At 42.3% G+C, this 15486-nt stretch overlaps 2 protein-coding genes and 1 non-coding gene across 4 annotated transcripts in view; 2 read left to right on the top strand and 1 right to left on the bottom strand.

Annotated features, from left to right (window-relative positions):
• The window catches only part of LOC114440481 (protein PFC0760c), a 5593-nt gene extending 2583 nt beyond the window's left edge, over positions 1-3010 (top strand). The window contains exons 2-6 of the mRNA XM_028412945.1: positions 817-1244; positions 1339-1407; positions 1499-1550; positions 1622-1658; positions 1994-3010. Of these exons, the coding sequence (XP_028268746.1) occupies positions 817-1244; positions 1339-1407; positions 1499-1550; positions 1622-1658; positions 1994-2033 (626 nt within the window). The 3' untranslated portion in view covers positions 2034-3010. The remainder of the gene's footprint in view (positions 1-816; positions 1245-1338; positions 1408-1498; positions 1551-1621; positions 1659-1993) is intronic.
• Positions 3011-3845: 835 nt separating this feature from the next.
• Positions 3846-15237, top strand: abcc1 (ATP binding cassette subfamily C member 1 (ABCC1 blood group)). Of its 2 annotated transcripts, none has more exons than XM_028411452.1 (31): positions 3846-4012; positions 4705-4881; positions 4968-5096; positions 5204-5341; positions 5424-5549; positions 5697-5758; positions 6263-6394; positions 6566-6793; positions 6923-7100; positions 7183-7344; positions 7489-7581; positions 7679-7882; positions 8008-8154; positions 8449-8536; positions 8621-8690; positions 8794-8920; positions 9050-9226; positions 9305-9472; positions 9580-9751; positions 9845-9905; positions 10006-10129; positions 10241-10448; positions 10629-10939; positions 11028-11227; positions 11323-11449; positions 11529-11630; positions 11856-12002; positions 12092-12250; positions 12423-12589; positions 12681-12875; positions 12961-15237. In XM_028411452.1, the coding sequence occupies exons 1-31, from the start codon at positions 3965-3967 to the stop codon at positions 13067-13069; spliced, it is 4536 nt and encodes a 1511-aa protein (XP_028267253.1). In that variant the 5' UTR covers positions 3846-3964; the 3' UTR covers positions 13070-15237. The 2 variants fall into 2 exon arrangements, with proteins under 2 accessions (XP_028267253.1, XP_028267252.1); XM_028411451.1 differs by having other exon boundaries at positions 10003-10129.
• On the bottom strand, positions 11746-11817 carry trnae-uuc (transfer RNA glutamic acid (anticodon UUC)). Its single transcript has one exon. It is a non-coding gene; the product is annotated as a tRNA-Glu (tRNA).
• Positions 15238-15486: the final 249 nt, after the last annotated feature.

Genomic DNA, 15486 nt, shown 5'->3' with positions numbered 1-15486 from the left:
CTGTGATTTGTGTTGACTGTGAACAATCTCTTCATTCATTAAATAAATCAAATGATCGGAAAAAATGTGTTACTGAAGGTAGAGGATTTTTGTTAGAGCTGCAAAATTGCATCTGTACAAATGTCTTCATCATATTTACCTGTATGAGGGCCAGAGCTGCAGACGGTTGACACCTGACTGAGTGAGTATCCTAAACAATTCTTCTAACATGTATTTGTTACTGATAAAAAATACAAGTATGTAAAACATTGTAAAACCTTTGTCTCCCCCTTCTGGCAGTGGGAGTAAATGCACAAACTTTGTAATGATGTTGGGGGTTAGAGTTTCTGAGCACTGACCCACATCCCAGGGGTTATGTTGGGTTTTTCCACTGGAACCCCAGACTTGTCACTGCCGGTGTGCCAGGATGATAAAATCTCCACAGACACCATATTTAAAATTCTGCTTTAATATAACATAAGCTTATTTATAAAAAAAGGTTTCTGCACTGTATCTTTAAACTGTGCTTTTATATGGTGAGTCAGTATAACTTTAAATATTAATTTTACTCTTTAATCCTTAGAAGAAGCACCTTAGTATTCAATGAGAGGAAAGAGAATAAAGAATTATTCTAGCCCTGATTTAATATAATAAAATAATTACCACAATCCAATTTTACTATGGTTGTTTCAGTTCAGTTACTCTAAAATGAATAACTGTTTTTTATGCATACATATAAACATATAAACAAATGTCCATAACAAAATATAAAAATATATTTTTGGTTATTTTAGGGGATTCAAATTTTAAAAGACAACTTTACAATATTTTATGCAGATGACGATGATGACGATGATGATGACGACGATGATGATGACGACGATGATGATGACGACGATGATGATGATGATGATGATGATGACGACGACGACGATGACGATGACGATGACGATGACGATGACGACGATGATGACGACGACGACGATGATGACGACGATGATGACGATGATGATGATGATGATGATGACGACGATGATGACGACGACGATGATGACGGCGACGACGATGACGGTGGCGACGATGACGGTGACGACGATGATGATGACGACGACGACGATGATGATGATGATGACGACGATGACGATGACGATGACGATGACGATGACGATGACGATGACGATGACGATGACGACGATGACGATGACGACGATGATGAAGGTGGTTACCACAAGGGCTCTGTGTGCTCATATTGTGAATTCTGTGAGGTACGTTTTAAAAAGACATTTCAAGAAATTTCATTTAGTCATGAAATAATGTCTTTTTCACTTGATCATATCCCGTCTGTCTGTTTTTTTGCAGCACTGTGACAGCTGTGATAAATGTCCATGTGAAGAAGGAGATGAATCCGAACACTGTGATGACTGCAAGGTGAGGAAAAGACATCGGGACATTGGTTACCATGGTGACCCCTGTACGTCCTGCAGTAACATTGTATGTTTTGTTCCTTCTTTGTTTACAGATGTGCAGTTTCTGCTATGTGTGTCCTGCTTGCGAAACTCTTTGCAAACCAGGTGAGTGGATGTATAGTGTCAGTTTTGTTTGTTTCTCTTGAGCTCAGTCTCACTTTGTCTTTCCTCTCCAGGAGGATTCCTCGATGAAGTAACTGGATCCATCTACAAGTAAGTCTCTAACTACACTGAATCCTGCTCTAGCAGTGGTGAACAGGGCCGGCCCAAGCCTTTATGGGGCCCTAAGCTAAATTTCATACCACCACCACCATCAGATGCTTCATCATCCTATAGGCTGCACTGAGTGTGTAACATACCCACTATCATTACCATACCATCTCGTTTATATTAATCAATGTTATTTTTTAAAATATAAAATATATATTTTATCATGGACTTTTGGTGCTCTTGGGGGCCCTAAGCGGGCGCATATTTTGCATATGCCTTGGGCTGGCCCTGGTGGTGAACATTTACAGACTGTAACCTCTTCCTCTCTTCATTCACAGGACTGTTGCTGACGTGTTTGATGACAACGATGACAACTAAACCCGAAAATATGTCGCCACCATGTGGCCAAACTAATATATTTCAACTTCATTGCTGATGTTCATTTTTATTTTTGTCTTTTTCCTTAAGAACGTTACATGTTTACTCACTCATTGGTCAAGAGAAGACCTTAATTTACAGGGCATTCAGAGGCTATTTAGACACCTTCACTTTTTTATGTTGCAGCCTCATGCTAAAAAGATTTTCTCTACACTCAGGATTTTAACACTTAAAACGGCAAAAATATCACATGGTGCTACCGTAACTATTCAGTCCATCTGACATGACGTGTAAATGTAAAGCTTGGTCATTAATAAATCTAATATTTATGGAGTAAAACAATGACATGAACATATCAGCCAATAATCTGGAGTATATTATGCGGGTTATTGTTTATGGATTTACAGACTAGTCAGCAGCTTGATAAAAAACAAACTCTATTATAACATCATTCCTTACACCAAGCATCTTCTTCTCTGTGTTATATTCAAAATCATTAATCAAATATGTCAAAAATCATTATTACAAACCACATGTGCTCAGAGTATTTTAAACAATGGATTGTGCTCTGATTAATCTATGTGATGACACACATATGGTCAAACTGAGGAGGAGCAGGAGGAGGACCTTGGAAGGAAAGGTGACCAATAACTGTTTGGAAACGGCTTCCAGAAGGACAGCCATCACTGCAGCACTTCAACGGTCTGCAATATGTCAGAGTACCTGGATGGAAGTTTGGATAAAAGTATGTTCAGGTCTGATGAAACTGATATTTAACAGTTTGGCCTTTAGCTGGGTATTGATTGTATATTTATGAGAGAATTTAAAACGATTTTAGCAACAAGCTGCAGCACAACAAAAGTAAAGGTCTATATACTTTGTGAATGCTGTATTGTTTACTGTTGTTACCTGACAAGGAACATATATTTAAAGCCTTAATGAATTATGTGAAATTAAAAAGATGACATTTACACTGATTGATTTTTAAATGGTCTCTGTGTCTCGAGTACTGTATTCAATGAAAGAAAATGGACAACAACACTTCCTGCAGGCTGGGCTCTTTTTTCTAAAGTTAGAAAACACTTTAGTCTTTAGCATTTTACACAGATGCAAATTAAGGTAAAGATTAAGATTATTAATCCCATAGGAAAATGAGGTGTCACTGTCAACACATCACAGCTGACATAAACAGGGAGAAAGTATTTGAATATCTGTGGATTAATCACCTCTATAGGGCATAATCCCAGCTATCACTGGGAGAATAGATAAGACACAAATCAATGATAAAGTAAGAATAGAACAGACAAGTTTGATAGAGCAGCATATCGTGAGCGTTTTAAGACTAAACTGGAGTCTGTATCTTAAAATTTGTAGGAGGAGATACATTTGGCAGATGATGCAGAAATTGCTTAATATTTGAAAAACTATATATATTTTTTTTTAAATTGAGTTGACCCGGAATGTTCTCTATGAGATGAACATTTTGATAGTTGAATTGCTAAAATCGGTCAATGTATGCTGAAGATACGCTGCGCCAAAAAACATATGGAAGAATAAGAAAAAGAAGAAAAAAGAGGGTGAAGAACAAGAGTTTGATTAGTTTGATTAGTTTGATTGTCTAGCAGCAATCAAACTAATTGTTGTGTAGCAGAAAAAATAGCAAAAATAGTTTTGCTGCACTAAGCTTTCAAAGAAATAAAACATAAACTGGGTGTTTTTACTGTTTTCTTCGCTGTGCTTCCACTGTCCGACCAGCAGGTGGCGGTAATGCAGCTATGAGCTGGTTGCTACTAAGAAATAGAAGAAGAAGAAGAAGAAGAAGAAGGAGAGAAAAACAACCTTCCGCTTCGCCTGTACTGTAACGTTATAAAACCACAGCTGAGCTCTGAAAACAAACATTGAGGACTTGAACTTTTGTAGTGTCGCGGCGAATGGGGTTGGACAAGTTCTGCAGTCCGGACAATTCCGATCCGTTCTGGGTGAGTTTCCTTTTTTTTGCGACATGAATGTCTTTCCTTTAATCTTTAAAAGTCGTGCAGGTATTGTTAGCTAACACCGGCACATGCTAATAGACGTTAGTTAGCCCGGTAAGTTACAGTTCCCTGCTGAGGCGGTGGATACGGCTCAACATTAGCTGCGCTGCTGAACGACCTGCTGGCGGAACGTCAGCTACTAAACGCCGCTTAGTGTAATTATACTATTACACGGGAATTCGTTGTTTATTATTTATAAAAAATGACATTTTTTAGGGAGACCCTGCAATAATTCCCCGGTGTCCACTGACTAATGAACCGCCATTATGTTTTTTTTTGTTTTTAGAATACAGAAAAGTGCCGCAAATATGAATCATAAACAAATAATATTAATGTATTTTAAATAAAAATCTGGTTGTCAGTATTGATAGTTATTAAATTAATGCAGAATTCAGTCAGATTCCTCTGCTAGTCACCATTTTTTTTAATGCCACCTATCAATAAAAGTCATCGCACACTCAACTAACACATGATGTATAATGTACACTTTATTTATTTACTGGTGAAAATATTTGACATTTGAAACATATTCCTTTAGTTCAGTATCCACAGTTTAATAGATTTAATGTCAAACATAAATATGACAAAGAATATTTTTAACCAACATTCACTTGCTTTTTTCTTCTTGCCTCCTCAAGGATTGGAACCGTACATGGCACACTGAAAATCCTGACCTCACCAACTGTTTCCAGAACACTGTCCTGGTGTGGCTGCCATGCCTCTACCTCTGGATATGTGCCCCCGTCTACCTCATCTCCCTCCGCAGCCACAACCGTGGCTATATTTGTATGACTCATCTCAATAAAGCTAAAACTGTGAGTAATTCTTTCATTACTGGAAATATTTGGAGGTATAAATGAAGTTTTATACAATAGTCTGAAGCTGCTGTGTTGTTCCTCAGGCTGTTGGGTTTCTGCTTTGGATAATCTGCTGGTCAGATGTGTTCTATTCTTTCTGGGAAAGGAGTTATGGCAGCACAGTTCCAGCACCCGTGCTTCTCATCAGTCCAACATTACTGGGCCTTACCATGGTGAGGCTTGCTTCCTCTTTCAAGAAACTTTGAAGTGTTGAAAAATGACATGTTTTATGGGTTTGGAGTGTTGTATAAATGTGTCGATGTGTGTGTGTGCTCTTCAGCTGCTGGCCACCCTAGTAATCCAGTATGAGCGGATGAAAGGGGTTCAGTCGTCTGGAGTAATGCTGATCTACTGGCTCCTTGCACTGCTGTGTGCCACAGTCACCTTCAGGACAAAGATCCTCCAGGCCTTGGCCGAGGTGGGTTCTTGGATGAGCAAAGTTATGATTTATAAAAAAAAAACATATAAACAAACGTCTGTCTCTTGTTGTCTCACTTTAGCCATCGAATGTGTCTGTGTGGAGGTACACTACCTTTTATATCTACTATGCTCTGCTGCTGGTTGCCTTGTTCCTGTCCTGCCTGTCTGATCAGCCTCCCCTCTTCTCTGAGACAGTTAAAGACCCGGTGAGAAAATCACACTGTAAATCGCTTGCCTCCACGCTATTTCTTACATTTCTCCCTGTTTGTTACAATTAATTAATAAAAAACAAATGTTCTTTGTTTTTCTATGTAGTTTTCAGTCATTCTTACTTAAGATATTTGTGTCTCCAGAATCCCTGTCCAGAGCCTGGAGCGTCTTTCCTCTCCAGAATAACTTTCTGGTGGATCACCAGGTAAACGGACAACCACCAATTTGTGTAGATATATTAGGCCAAATTCAACAAAACCAAAGACATTTCAGTTTTCCACCAAGCTTGGAAAAAAAACATTTCGTTCTTTCAAAGTCTGGTAGAAAAGTGCTTACCTCCACCTAGTTCCCTTAATTAGTGTACAACGTTTAGTAAAAAAAATAAAGTTGCTGTACATGAAAAAACAACAAACACACATCTAGAGCAAAACTGCTGTTTCACGGTTTCATCAGACACACCTGCAGGGCAGAGAAACAGTCACAACCTGATCTGTTGACAAACGTCAGACCAAGCTGGATCAACCAGCCGTACCAGGTCTCAGGTGCACCTTTGAAAACTTCACTAACATGATACAGAGAAAGGTAGAGAACCGTTGTGAAAACTCTAGACACCCCCCCCCCCTCTTTTCTTTGTGTCTCAGAATGCACGTCTAAATCCTTTGTGTTTGATCACTGGACGTGAACGCCTTTCTTCTCTTGTCACTGCCAGGATGATGGTCACTGGCTATAAGCGTCCTTTGGAAGAGAAGGATCTGTGGTCCCTGAACTCTGAAGATTGCTCTCAGAAAGTCGTTCCACAGTTGGTGCGTCGCTGGAATGCAGAGTGCCAAAAAGTCAAAAGGTCAGAAAAAGGAAAACTAAAGCATCCTTTAGAGACTCAAATCCTGTTAATCCTCATCTCAGACTGCACATTTTATGACCAGATTACACAAATTATTTCTGACTTTCCTCTAAGTAAACACAGTTATATGAACTACTTCACTTAATCATTCTGTTTATCCCTTTTTCCTAGGACAGAGCAGAAGACTTTATACTCCCCTAAGCGGGCCCATCACAATGACGGCAAAGAGGACCGAGCTGTGGAAGAGTCTGAAATCCTGATTGTAAAAACTCCCAAGAAAACAAAAGAGTCCTCCCTGTTCTGGGCCCTGTGCCTGACCTTTGGGCCCTATTTTTTCATCTCCTGCCTTTATAAGATCATTCAGGACGTCCTGATGTTTGTTGGGCCTGAGATCCTGAGGTAAGTTTTTCTTTAATCCTTGAATACCCTGCTTCATTCAAGTTTGGATTCTGGATCAGGTATCGGGTTCCCCTGGCCTCAGGGCAAACACCTCCATAATTGTACCTTTCTTCTCTTGAATCCATGCAGATTCCTTATTCATTTTGTCAATGACTCCAGCGCCCCCTCCTGGCAGGGCTACTTCTACACTTCTCTGCTCTTCATATGCACCTGCGTGCAGTCACTCATTCTGCAGAGATACTTTCATGTGTGCTTCGTCTCAGGCATGCGTCTGCGCACTGCGATCATCGGAGCTGTCTACAGGAAGGTACAGACAAACCTGAAGGGATTTCAGAACTTGAAGTGTGCATTTAACCCTTATCGGGACATTTCCCTCCTTGCCCTTTCAGGCTTTAGTGATAAGCAGTGCAGCACGCCGCTGCTCGACCGTGGGAGAGATTGTCAACCTGATGTCAGTGGATGCTCAGCGCTTCATGGACCTCATCACGTACATCAACATGATATGGTCTGCTCCTCTGCAGGTGGTGCTGGCCCTCTACTTCCTCTGGCAGGTAGTATAAAGAAAAGTGTAGACTAAATGTGGATATGAATGATGTGTTATTCCAACTTAACCCTACAAATCAGGATATTTATGAAATGATTAATGTATAATTAATGTTAATGATGAATTCTTCTGTTCTTTTCTTTCTGATCAGAACCTAGGCCCGTCTGTGCTGGCCGGAGTTGCTGTGATGATTTTGATGGTTCCTCTGAATGCTGTCATTGCTATGAAAACCAAAACCTACCAGGCAGGTGTCACACATCGACATCTCTGAACACTTAATAACTTTGTCTAGGCTTGTTAATCTTTTGTTTCTTTAATCATTTTGTGGATGTTTGGATCAGGTGGCTCAGATGAAGAGTAAAGACAATCGTATTAAGCTGATGAATGAAATGCTGAACGGCATCAAAGTCCTGAAGCTGTACGCCTGGGAGCTGGCATTCAAGGACAAGGTGTCAGAAATCCGAGAGAGTGAACTTAAGGTACTGAAGAAAGCGGCCTATCTGGGTGCAGTGTCCACGTTCACCTGGGTCTGTGCACCCTTCCTGGTGAGTCCAACAAAGAACCTCTTTGAACATTATGGCTTCTGTCTGCCAAATAAAAGTATGAAAGGTTTCATAATCACATCAAGATCTCATCCTCTTTCTCCTCCCTGCTGTGTCCCTGTGTACAGGTGGCTCTGTCCACTTTCTCTGTGTACGTGCTGATCGACGAACACAATGTACTCGATGCCCAAAAGGCCTTTGTCTCATTGGCGCTCTTCAATATCCTGCGCTTTCCTCTCAACATGCTACCAATGGTCATAAGTAGCATGGTGCAGGTTGGTGTTCCTCTGTTCCCATGCTCATTTTTTCGCACTGTTAACAGCATCACCTTTCATATTTTATTTTCATGTAATAAGAAATACGCTTTGGGAGAACACCAGTAAAAAACCTTTGCCTCACACTGAGCACAAACAGTAAAATAACACACAGAGGTTCCCTGGATGCCAGGCAGAATTACAAAACAAACTTTACTGCTGCTTCTAACAGCAATACTATTGTATTCAGAACAAATTTGATCAAATCAGGTTTAACTGTCCATCTCTTTGTGGGTCTTCCTTCCCTTTCTTCAGGCCAGTGTGTCCTTGAAGCGGTTGCAAGTGTTTTTGTCACATGAGGAGTTACAGGAGGACAGTGTGGATCACACAGCACCAGCAGGGTGTGAGTACTCTCTCCTGTTCTTTCTGTCAGTGTACATAAAGGTGAACACACACACACACTCATGTTTTTTGTACTTCCCCACAGCCCCCAACAGTATCTCTATAGTGGAGGGAGTTTTCAGCTGGTCCAGAGCTGAATCACCGACACTCAAGAGGTGAGTATTACCTACCTGTTGATTAAAAATGATTGAATTAATTCTTGATTATGAATTGTATATTTCTTGAACTGGAAGTGAGCAGAGTTATCTGTGTGTTTAGGCTCAATGTATGTATCCCAGAAGGCGCTCTGGTGGCAGTGGTTGGACATGTGGGCTCAGGAAAGTCTTCGCTGCTCTCGGCCCTCCTCGGAGAGATGGACAAACTCGAAGGAACTGTGGCTGTTAAGGTAACTGCTGCTTAGCAACCTAAAGAGCATGTTTCTTCTAGGCTGCTTTGACCTGTTTGGGGCAGACTGTCTGTTAGTCTACCGACTGAATAAACTGACTGAATGAGTTGGTTGTGTGTCTTTCTGCAGGGTTCTGTGGCCTATGTTCCCCAGCAGGCCTGGATCCAGAATTCCACACTGAAAGACAACATAATATTTGGTCAGGAGAGGAGAGAGGCCTGGTATCAGCGTGTGGTGGAGGCGTGCGCTCTTCAGCCCGACTTGGAGATCCTCCCTGCCGGAGAGGAGACAGAGATTGGAGAGAAGGTATCAACGTTCTCTTTTCTCTATTACCTTGTTTCTACCTCTGTCTTCACCTCTCGTGTCTGCCTGTCATATGTCTAGGGAGTGAATCTGTCTGGAGGTCAGAAGCAGAGGGTGAGCCTGGCCAGGGCAGTTTACTGTGACCGTTCCATCTACCTGCTCGATGACCCACTCTCCGCTGTTGATGCTCATGTAGGAAAACATATTTTTGATCATGTCATCGGCCCACAGGGACTGCTGAAGGACAAGGTGTGTATGATCTTTAGAACTGAAACCTAAAGCACTTTTAATTGTACAGTTACTTAATTTTACTTGGTTGCTGCTGTTAATTATTAATGCCAATGGATGTGCCACAGACCCGTGTGCTGGTCACCCACGGCTTGAGCTACCTGCCACAGGCAAACCTGATCCTTGTCATGTTGGAGGGAGAGATAACCGAGGTGGGGTCCTACCAGCAACTCATGGCCACAGAAGGAGCCTTCGCTGAGTTTGTTCGAACGTATGCTGCTGAACAAACAGGCAACAATGGTGAGAAACATTACTCTTTACTTACAGATACATAAACATATGTATACATACATATAACATAAAACACATCTTTGGCGTGTTTACTGCATTTAGATTCAATGCCAAAGAGTGGGACCAAAGCAATGGAAAATGGAAGTGTGACTACTCTTGCTGGGTGAGTGAATCTGGACACATTGTACTGGCAAGAGGCACTTTATCATTAGATATACACTTTTAATGTCAAAGCAAATGTCTGGGTTTATGTTCAACAGCAGTCCGGGTAGCCACAGTGTATCCAAAGTGTCACTTACTGTCAAAGACAATAAGGAGCTGAGCAAGAAAGCCAAGAACCCGGAGGTGGGAAAGCTGACTGAAGCTGACAAGGCCAGCACAGGACGGGTATGCGCTGTAGATACTTAGGATCACAGTTGAACATTCAACAGAATATTATCTGGGTCTCAACCCCACAGCTTGATCATAACTTGTCTCCAATCCCCCCCCCCTTCTCAGGTGAAGCTGTCTGTGTTCTGGGCCTACATGAAAGCCATTGGTGTGCTTCTGTCCTTCATCAGCCTGTTTCTGTTCCTTGCTCATCATCTGCTCTCCATGTTCTCAAACTACTGGCTGAGCCTGTGGACGGATGACCCCGTAGTCAATGGCACTCAGCCTAACAGACTGATGAGACTTGGAGTGTACGGCGGTCTTGGCTTGTCCCAGGGTGAGAAGGAGAAAGAAATGTTCTGTTATTCACATCTCTACTGAACACACAAGTCTGTGCCTGTAGAATGACACAGACAACAAGACTTTCTAGAACTGAGGACAGGAGGATACATTTTAGACATTAGCTATGTCTCAATGTAGGGGTTGCATTCATGGAAGGTTATGGTCTATCCTGCAGGTGTGGCTGTCTTTTGTTATTCCATCTCCGTGTCCATCGGGGGCATCCTGGCGTCCCGCTACCTCCACCAGTCCATGCTGTATCAGGTCCTGCGCTCCCCTATGTCCTTCTTCGAGCGAACACCCAGCGGCAATCTGGTCAACCGCTTTGCCAAGGAGATGGACACCATTGACTCACTGATCCCCAGCATTATTAAGATGTTCATGGGCTCTATGTTCAATGTGTTGGGCTCTTGTGTTATCATCCTTGTGGCCACGCCGCTGGTTGCTGTCATCATTCCTTTTCTGGGTCTGCTCTACTTCTTTGTGCAGGTTAGTTGGAAAGCCAAAACAAGCTTTTGCATCGTGTTTCACTCTAATCCAGTGTGAGTGAGATCATGTCTGTGCTTTCTCTGTCCAGAGGTTTTATGTGGCATCATCTCGCCAGCTGAAGCGATTGGAGTCCGTCAGCCGCTCTCCCATCTACACCCACTTCAATGAAACCCTGCTGGGCACCTCCGTCATCCGAGCCTTTGGCGAACAGGAGCGCTTTATCCACGAGAGTGACCTGCGGGTGGACCATAACCAGAAAGCCTATTACCCCAGTATAGTAGCAAACAGGTTAGAGGTGCTGCTGTAATCTGCTCTTACTACACTGCTGAACAGTATGTCTGAATGTCTTTCTTATGGTGCCAATGATTCTGTGTTTTGTGTAGGTGGCTTGCAGTGCGGCTGGAGTTTGTAGGAAACTGCATTGTTTCATTTGCTGCTTTGTTTGCTGTCATAGCCAGAGAGAACCTCAGCCCAGGCATCATGGGCCTTTCTATCTCCTACGCACTCCAGGTAAAACCGAATACCTGTGTCAGTTCAGGTTTTATAATCCGTTAACTAAAGTAAATGATTGTGTCGTGTGTCTCTGCAGCTGACTGCCTCCTTGACCTGGCTGGTGAGGATGTCCTCTGATGTGGAGACCAACATAGTGGCTGTAGAGAGAGTGAAAGAGTACTGTGACACGGAGAAAGAGGTACACAGAAATAACAGAATCCAGAAGTCTGTATAAGGTTGCAGAGGTGTTTAATGTCCCGCTAGAGGAAATTAGGTAGATGGAAGGCAATTTTTTTTTTTGATAACCTTAAAACTTCCCATACCGGGAGTTGAACCCGGGCCGCCTGGGTGAAAACCAGGAATCGTAACCACTAGACCATATGGGAACTCTACATTATTGACACATGTATCTTCTAACGACCAGGCAGAGTGGAAACACGAGCCCTCCGGCCTACCCCAGGGCTGGCCGACTACAGGCTGCATAGAATTCAGAGGCTTTGGCTTGCGTTACCGTGACAATCTGGACTTAGCCATTCGCAACATCACCATCACTATTAACGGAGGGGAGAAGGTTTGTTTTTACATCACATGATCCGTTTCTTTACAGTGTGACAACTGAGGAAGCATCTTGTAAATTCTGTGTGTGCGTCTTTTTCTAAGGTGGGGATTGTGGGTCGCACTGGTGCGGGGAAGTCTTCCCTAACGCTGGGACTGTTCCGCATCATCGAGGCAGCTGAAGGCCACATCCTCATCGACGGACTGGACATTGCTAAACTAGGCCTCCATGACCTCCGCTCTAGAGTCACCATCATACCACAGGTCAGTGCAACCACCAGAATCCACTCCATCATTTGTGTTTCCACCACCAGAACTTCTCCACGAGAGCTCTCACACTTAATGTGAGGGGGGCCATTCCTGTTCGTACCACCTTGTGTCAGCCCCAAGCCCATCTGGTCTAAAGATGCCTAATGACCAATGCTCTTCTCTACAGGACCCGGTGCTGTTCTCTGGCTCTTTAAGGATGAACCTGGATCCCTTTGACTCCTACTCAGATGAGGAAATATGGAGGGCGCTGGAGTTTTCCCATCTGAAGAACTTTGTTTCTGGTCTTCCCGACAAGCTCAGCCATGAGTGCAGTGAAGGCGGAGAGAACCTCAGGTATAACTGATATGCAGCCATTCCCTGTTTGCTCTGATAGCTGATGTGCTTCCTCCATCATGTTTCAAACAAATCTGTTTTTCACACCCAGCGTGGGTCAGCGGCAGTTGTTGTGCCTTGCCAGAGCCCTGCTGAGGAAGACCAAAATCCTGGTCCTAGACGAGGCCACCGCAGCTGTAGACATGGAGACAGACAACCTGATCCAGTCCACGATCCGCTCCCAGTTCGAGGACTGCACCGTTATCACAATAGCTCATCGCCTTAACACTATCATGGACTATACCAGGTACTTCATCAGTGGTTCAGTGATTGGGTTATCTGTGTTAAAATGGTGAATATCAAGCAAAACAAAAGTCATCTCTCTGTTTTAGGGTTCTGGTGTTGGACAAGGGAGAGATGGCAGAGTTCGACTCCCCCTCCAATCTTATCGCTCAAAGGGGGGCCTTTTACAAGATGGCCAAGGACGCAGGGTTGGTCTGAAGATGGTCTCACTTTGTCCGACTGCTCCTCTGAGCCCCTCTCAGCGCTTCTAGCTCCTGTTGCGTAGGTGCTGAGACAAAGAGTGTCTGGGAGGCTAGTTATGATTTTGTGCATTTAAGGAAGGGTGCTAAAGAGAGCAAAGGGTTTAAATTTGACATGCTCCACCCTACATGTCCGTCCTCATTTAAGTACACAGTTTGATCCTGCCTGTCCCAAGCACCTCTACTTCCTCCTGTCAACCCAGAACATCTCTATGTCCATTCTGTTTTGTTCCGCTCAGTCTAATTCTGACTCGGAAGAGGGGGAGACGACGATGTCTTCGAATGAAGGACATGCAGTGAGTTACATAAAGAGGTTCCTGGTTGTGGTCACCAGCAGAGAGGCCAGAACAAAAAGACTTAGGTCGAAAAAAATTCTATGTGCCAAATACTGCCCAGTTCAGGTGACCTATTTACTTTGAAATTGACATACATAGACAGTGCATTAAGCTGGGTGTTGTTAGTGTCCTGACAAACAAAGTAGCAATCAGCATAAATGCAGGTCAGGGACAAAAGACGGGCCACACAGCAGACTGTTACTGTGTAAGACATACAGTCATTGGGCCTGTTACACTTCTCTAACATGACTTGATTGCAGACCACAAACACTTTATGTGAACCAGTTATCACTCCTAAGAAACTGCTGCTAAAATCTTTAGCTCCACTTCAGGTTAGTGACAGCAGCTCCTCTGTGTGTTCATCCAAACTCACACTGAAAACAGCCACACGTTGCCAGTAAAATGTTAGCCGTAAAACCTGGTTTTATTTTGAACATATGGCTGCGACAGCAAAAAAACTACTTGTTTCTTGTGATGCTGTTTTTATTGTACACTCTAACAGCAGTTTGTACTGTCTGAGGCCTGCAGCATGTGGCCCAAACTCACAGCCAAAAGACACAGAATCTGGAGAATAGTGAGCTGTGTGGGAAATGAGACACAGGAGCGACAGCAGCGGAGCGAGCTGACTGCTCAGAAATATCACTTAAGCTCGTGGGTTTATACCACTGAACATAAACGAATCACAACAACGCTGCAACGCACAAACCACAGTGGAGTCTTGACAGATTTCACACGACTGTTACTTTACTTTCAGCACTGATTGTTTTATTTATTGTGTGTTGATCCAGCTTTAAGTTGATGTCTTCATGACATTAGAGGCTTTATTTATGTTACGAAAGCTTTTGGAGCTGAAGCATTTTTATTACTCATGTTCCAGTAAATTAATCTTTAAAAAAAAACACACTGCTGGTGGTCATCATGGGTGGATACAGCTTTTAGTTTAGGTCAAAAAGGGTACTAATTTGCATTGTAGTGGACGTTCTAATGATCTTTATATGTACATATCCTTGAATTGTTTACAGCTAAGGAGTCATGCCTCATGCAATATATAAATGTACTCATGACTAGTAAAAAAACAAAACATGAATGTACTTCAGCTCTTACAGCAGAATTGATTTGACGCTGTTCTGCTTCTCTGCATTGCTGTATTTAATGTGAGTTACTGTGTTATGTTTGAATAAACTTATAGATTTTTATTGTTATTTGATATTTATATTTATATTTTTTTATAATCTTGCCTGCTGGCATTACAATAACCCCAACCTGTCTACTTAGTGTGCACAAGAAACACGCTAAAGCTCATTTGCAGAGTGCCAAAACAGGTTTGTAGGCACTAGAACCTTAGTGGAGTGCTGTAGCACTAGCAGCAGCTTCCAGGGAAGGTGTTTGTATGAAAGTGCAAGGACGTATTCTTCCTCAGATTTAGATTATATTTCATATAACTCTGTTTGTTTCTCATTCAGCAATAAAATGCCACCCATCAATAGAACGGTTTCTGCTATACTCCTCTGTAAAAGGGTACACAACAGTAGGACCTGTGTAACCATGGTAACATTGAATCTCCACATCTCTGCATCTCTGAATATGCATTTATGGCCAAATGAAACATAAAACATGACATATTTACTGTATGTTTTTCAGCTTGTCCACAGTAGTGTGAAAAGCTTGGCTTTTGTAATGCATCAGAATAATATATTTATTACACATTTATTAGTACATAACAAAAAATTACTGCTTTATATATTCAATGTTTTGTGTAATCTTTTTTTATTAAAATATTTATTAAAAGAAACTTTGTTGTTCGGTGTTTAATTTTATACAAATACAGTTTTTGATACGTTTAATGAAATTGACAGATAAGTAGGTCTCACTCAACACAATCAAAATTTGAATTTGAATTAAAAAGAAATGTAATGAGGCAGTTCATAAAATCTTTGTATAATCAGTCATACCTTAAGTATAAATTCATGTATGCCACATTGTGAAGTCAAAAGAAAGGCGTGATCGCCGGGGACCGCAGACGGACTCAGTTTCCCATCAT

The sequence above is a fragment of the Parambassis ranga genome, chromosome 8 (assembly GCF_900634625.1).
Source record: "Parambassis ranga chromosome 8, fParRan2.1, whole genome shotgun sequence".
Taxonomy (NCBI): Eukaryota; Metazoa; Chordata; class Actinopteri; family Ambassidae; genus Parambassis; species Parambassis ranga.
Note: the sequence above shows the minus strand (reverse complement) of the source record. Positions and strands in the feature narration are given on the sequence as shown.

Coding starts and splice junctions, on each gene's coding strand:
- abcc1 (XM_028411451.1), top strand. CDS start 3,965: ATGGGGTTGGACAAGTTCTGCAGTCCGGACAATTCCGATCCGTTCTGG. Junction 8,537..8,620: donor TCACACAGCACCAGCAGGGT/GTGAGTACTCTC, acceptor ACTTCCCCACAG/CCCCCAACAGTATCTCTATA. Junction 12,876..12,960: donor ACTATCATGGACTATACCAG/GTACTTCATCAG, acceptor TCTCTGTTTTAG/GGTTCTGGTGTTGGACAAGG.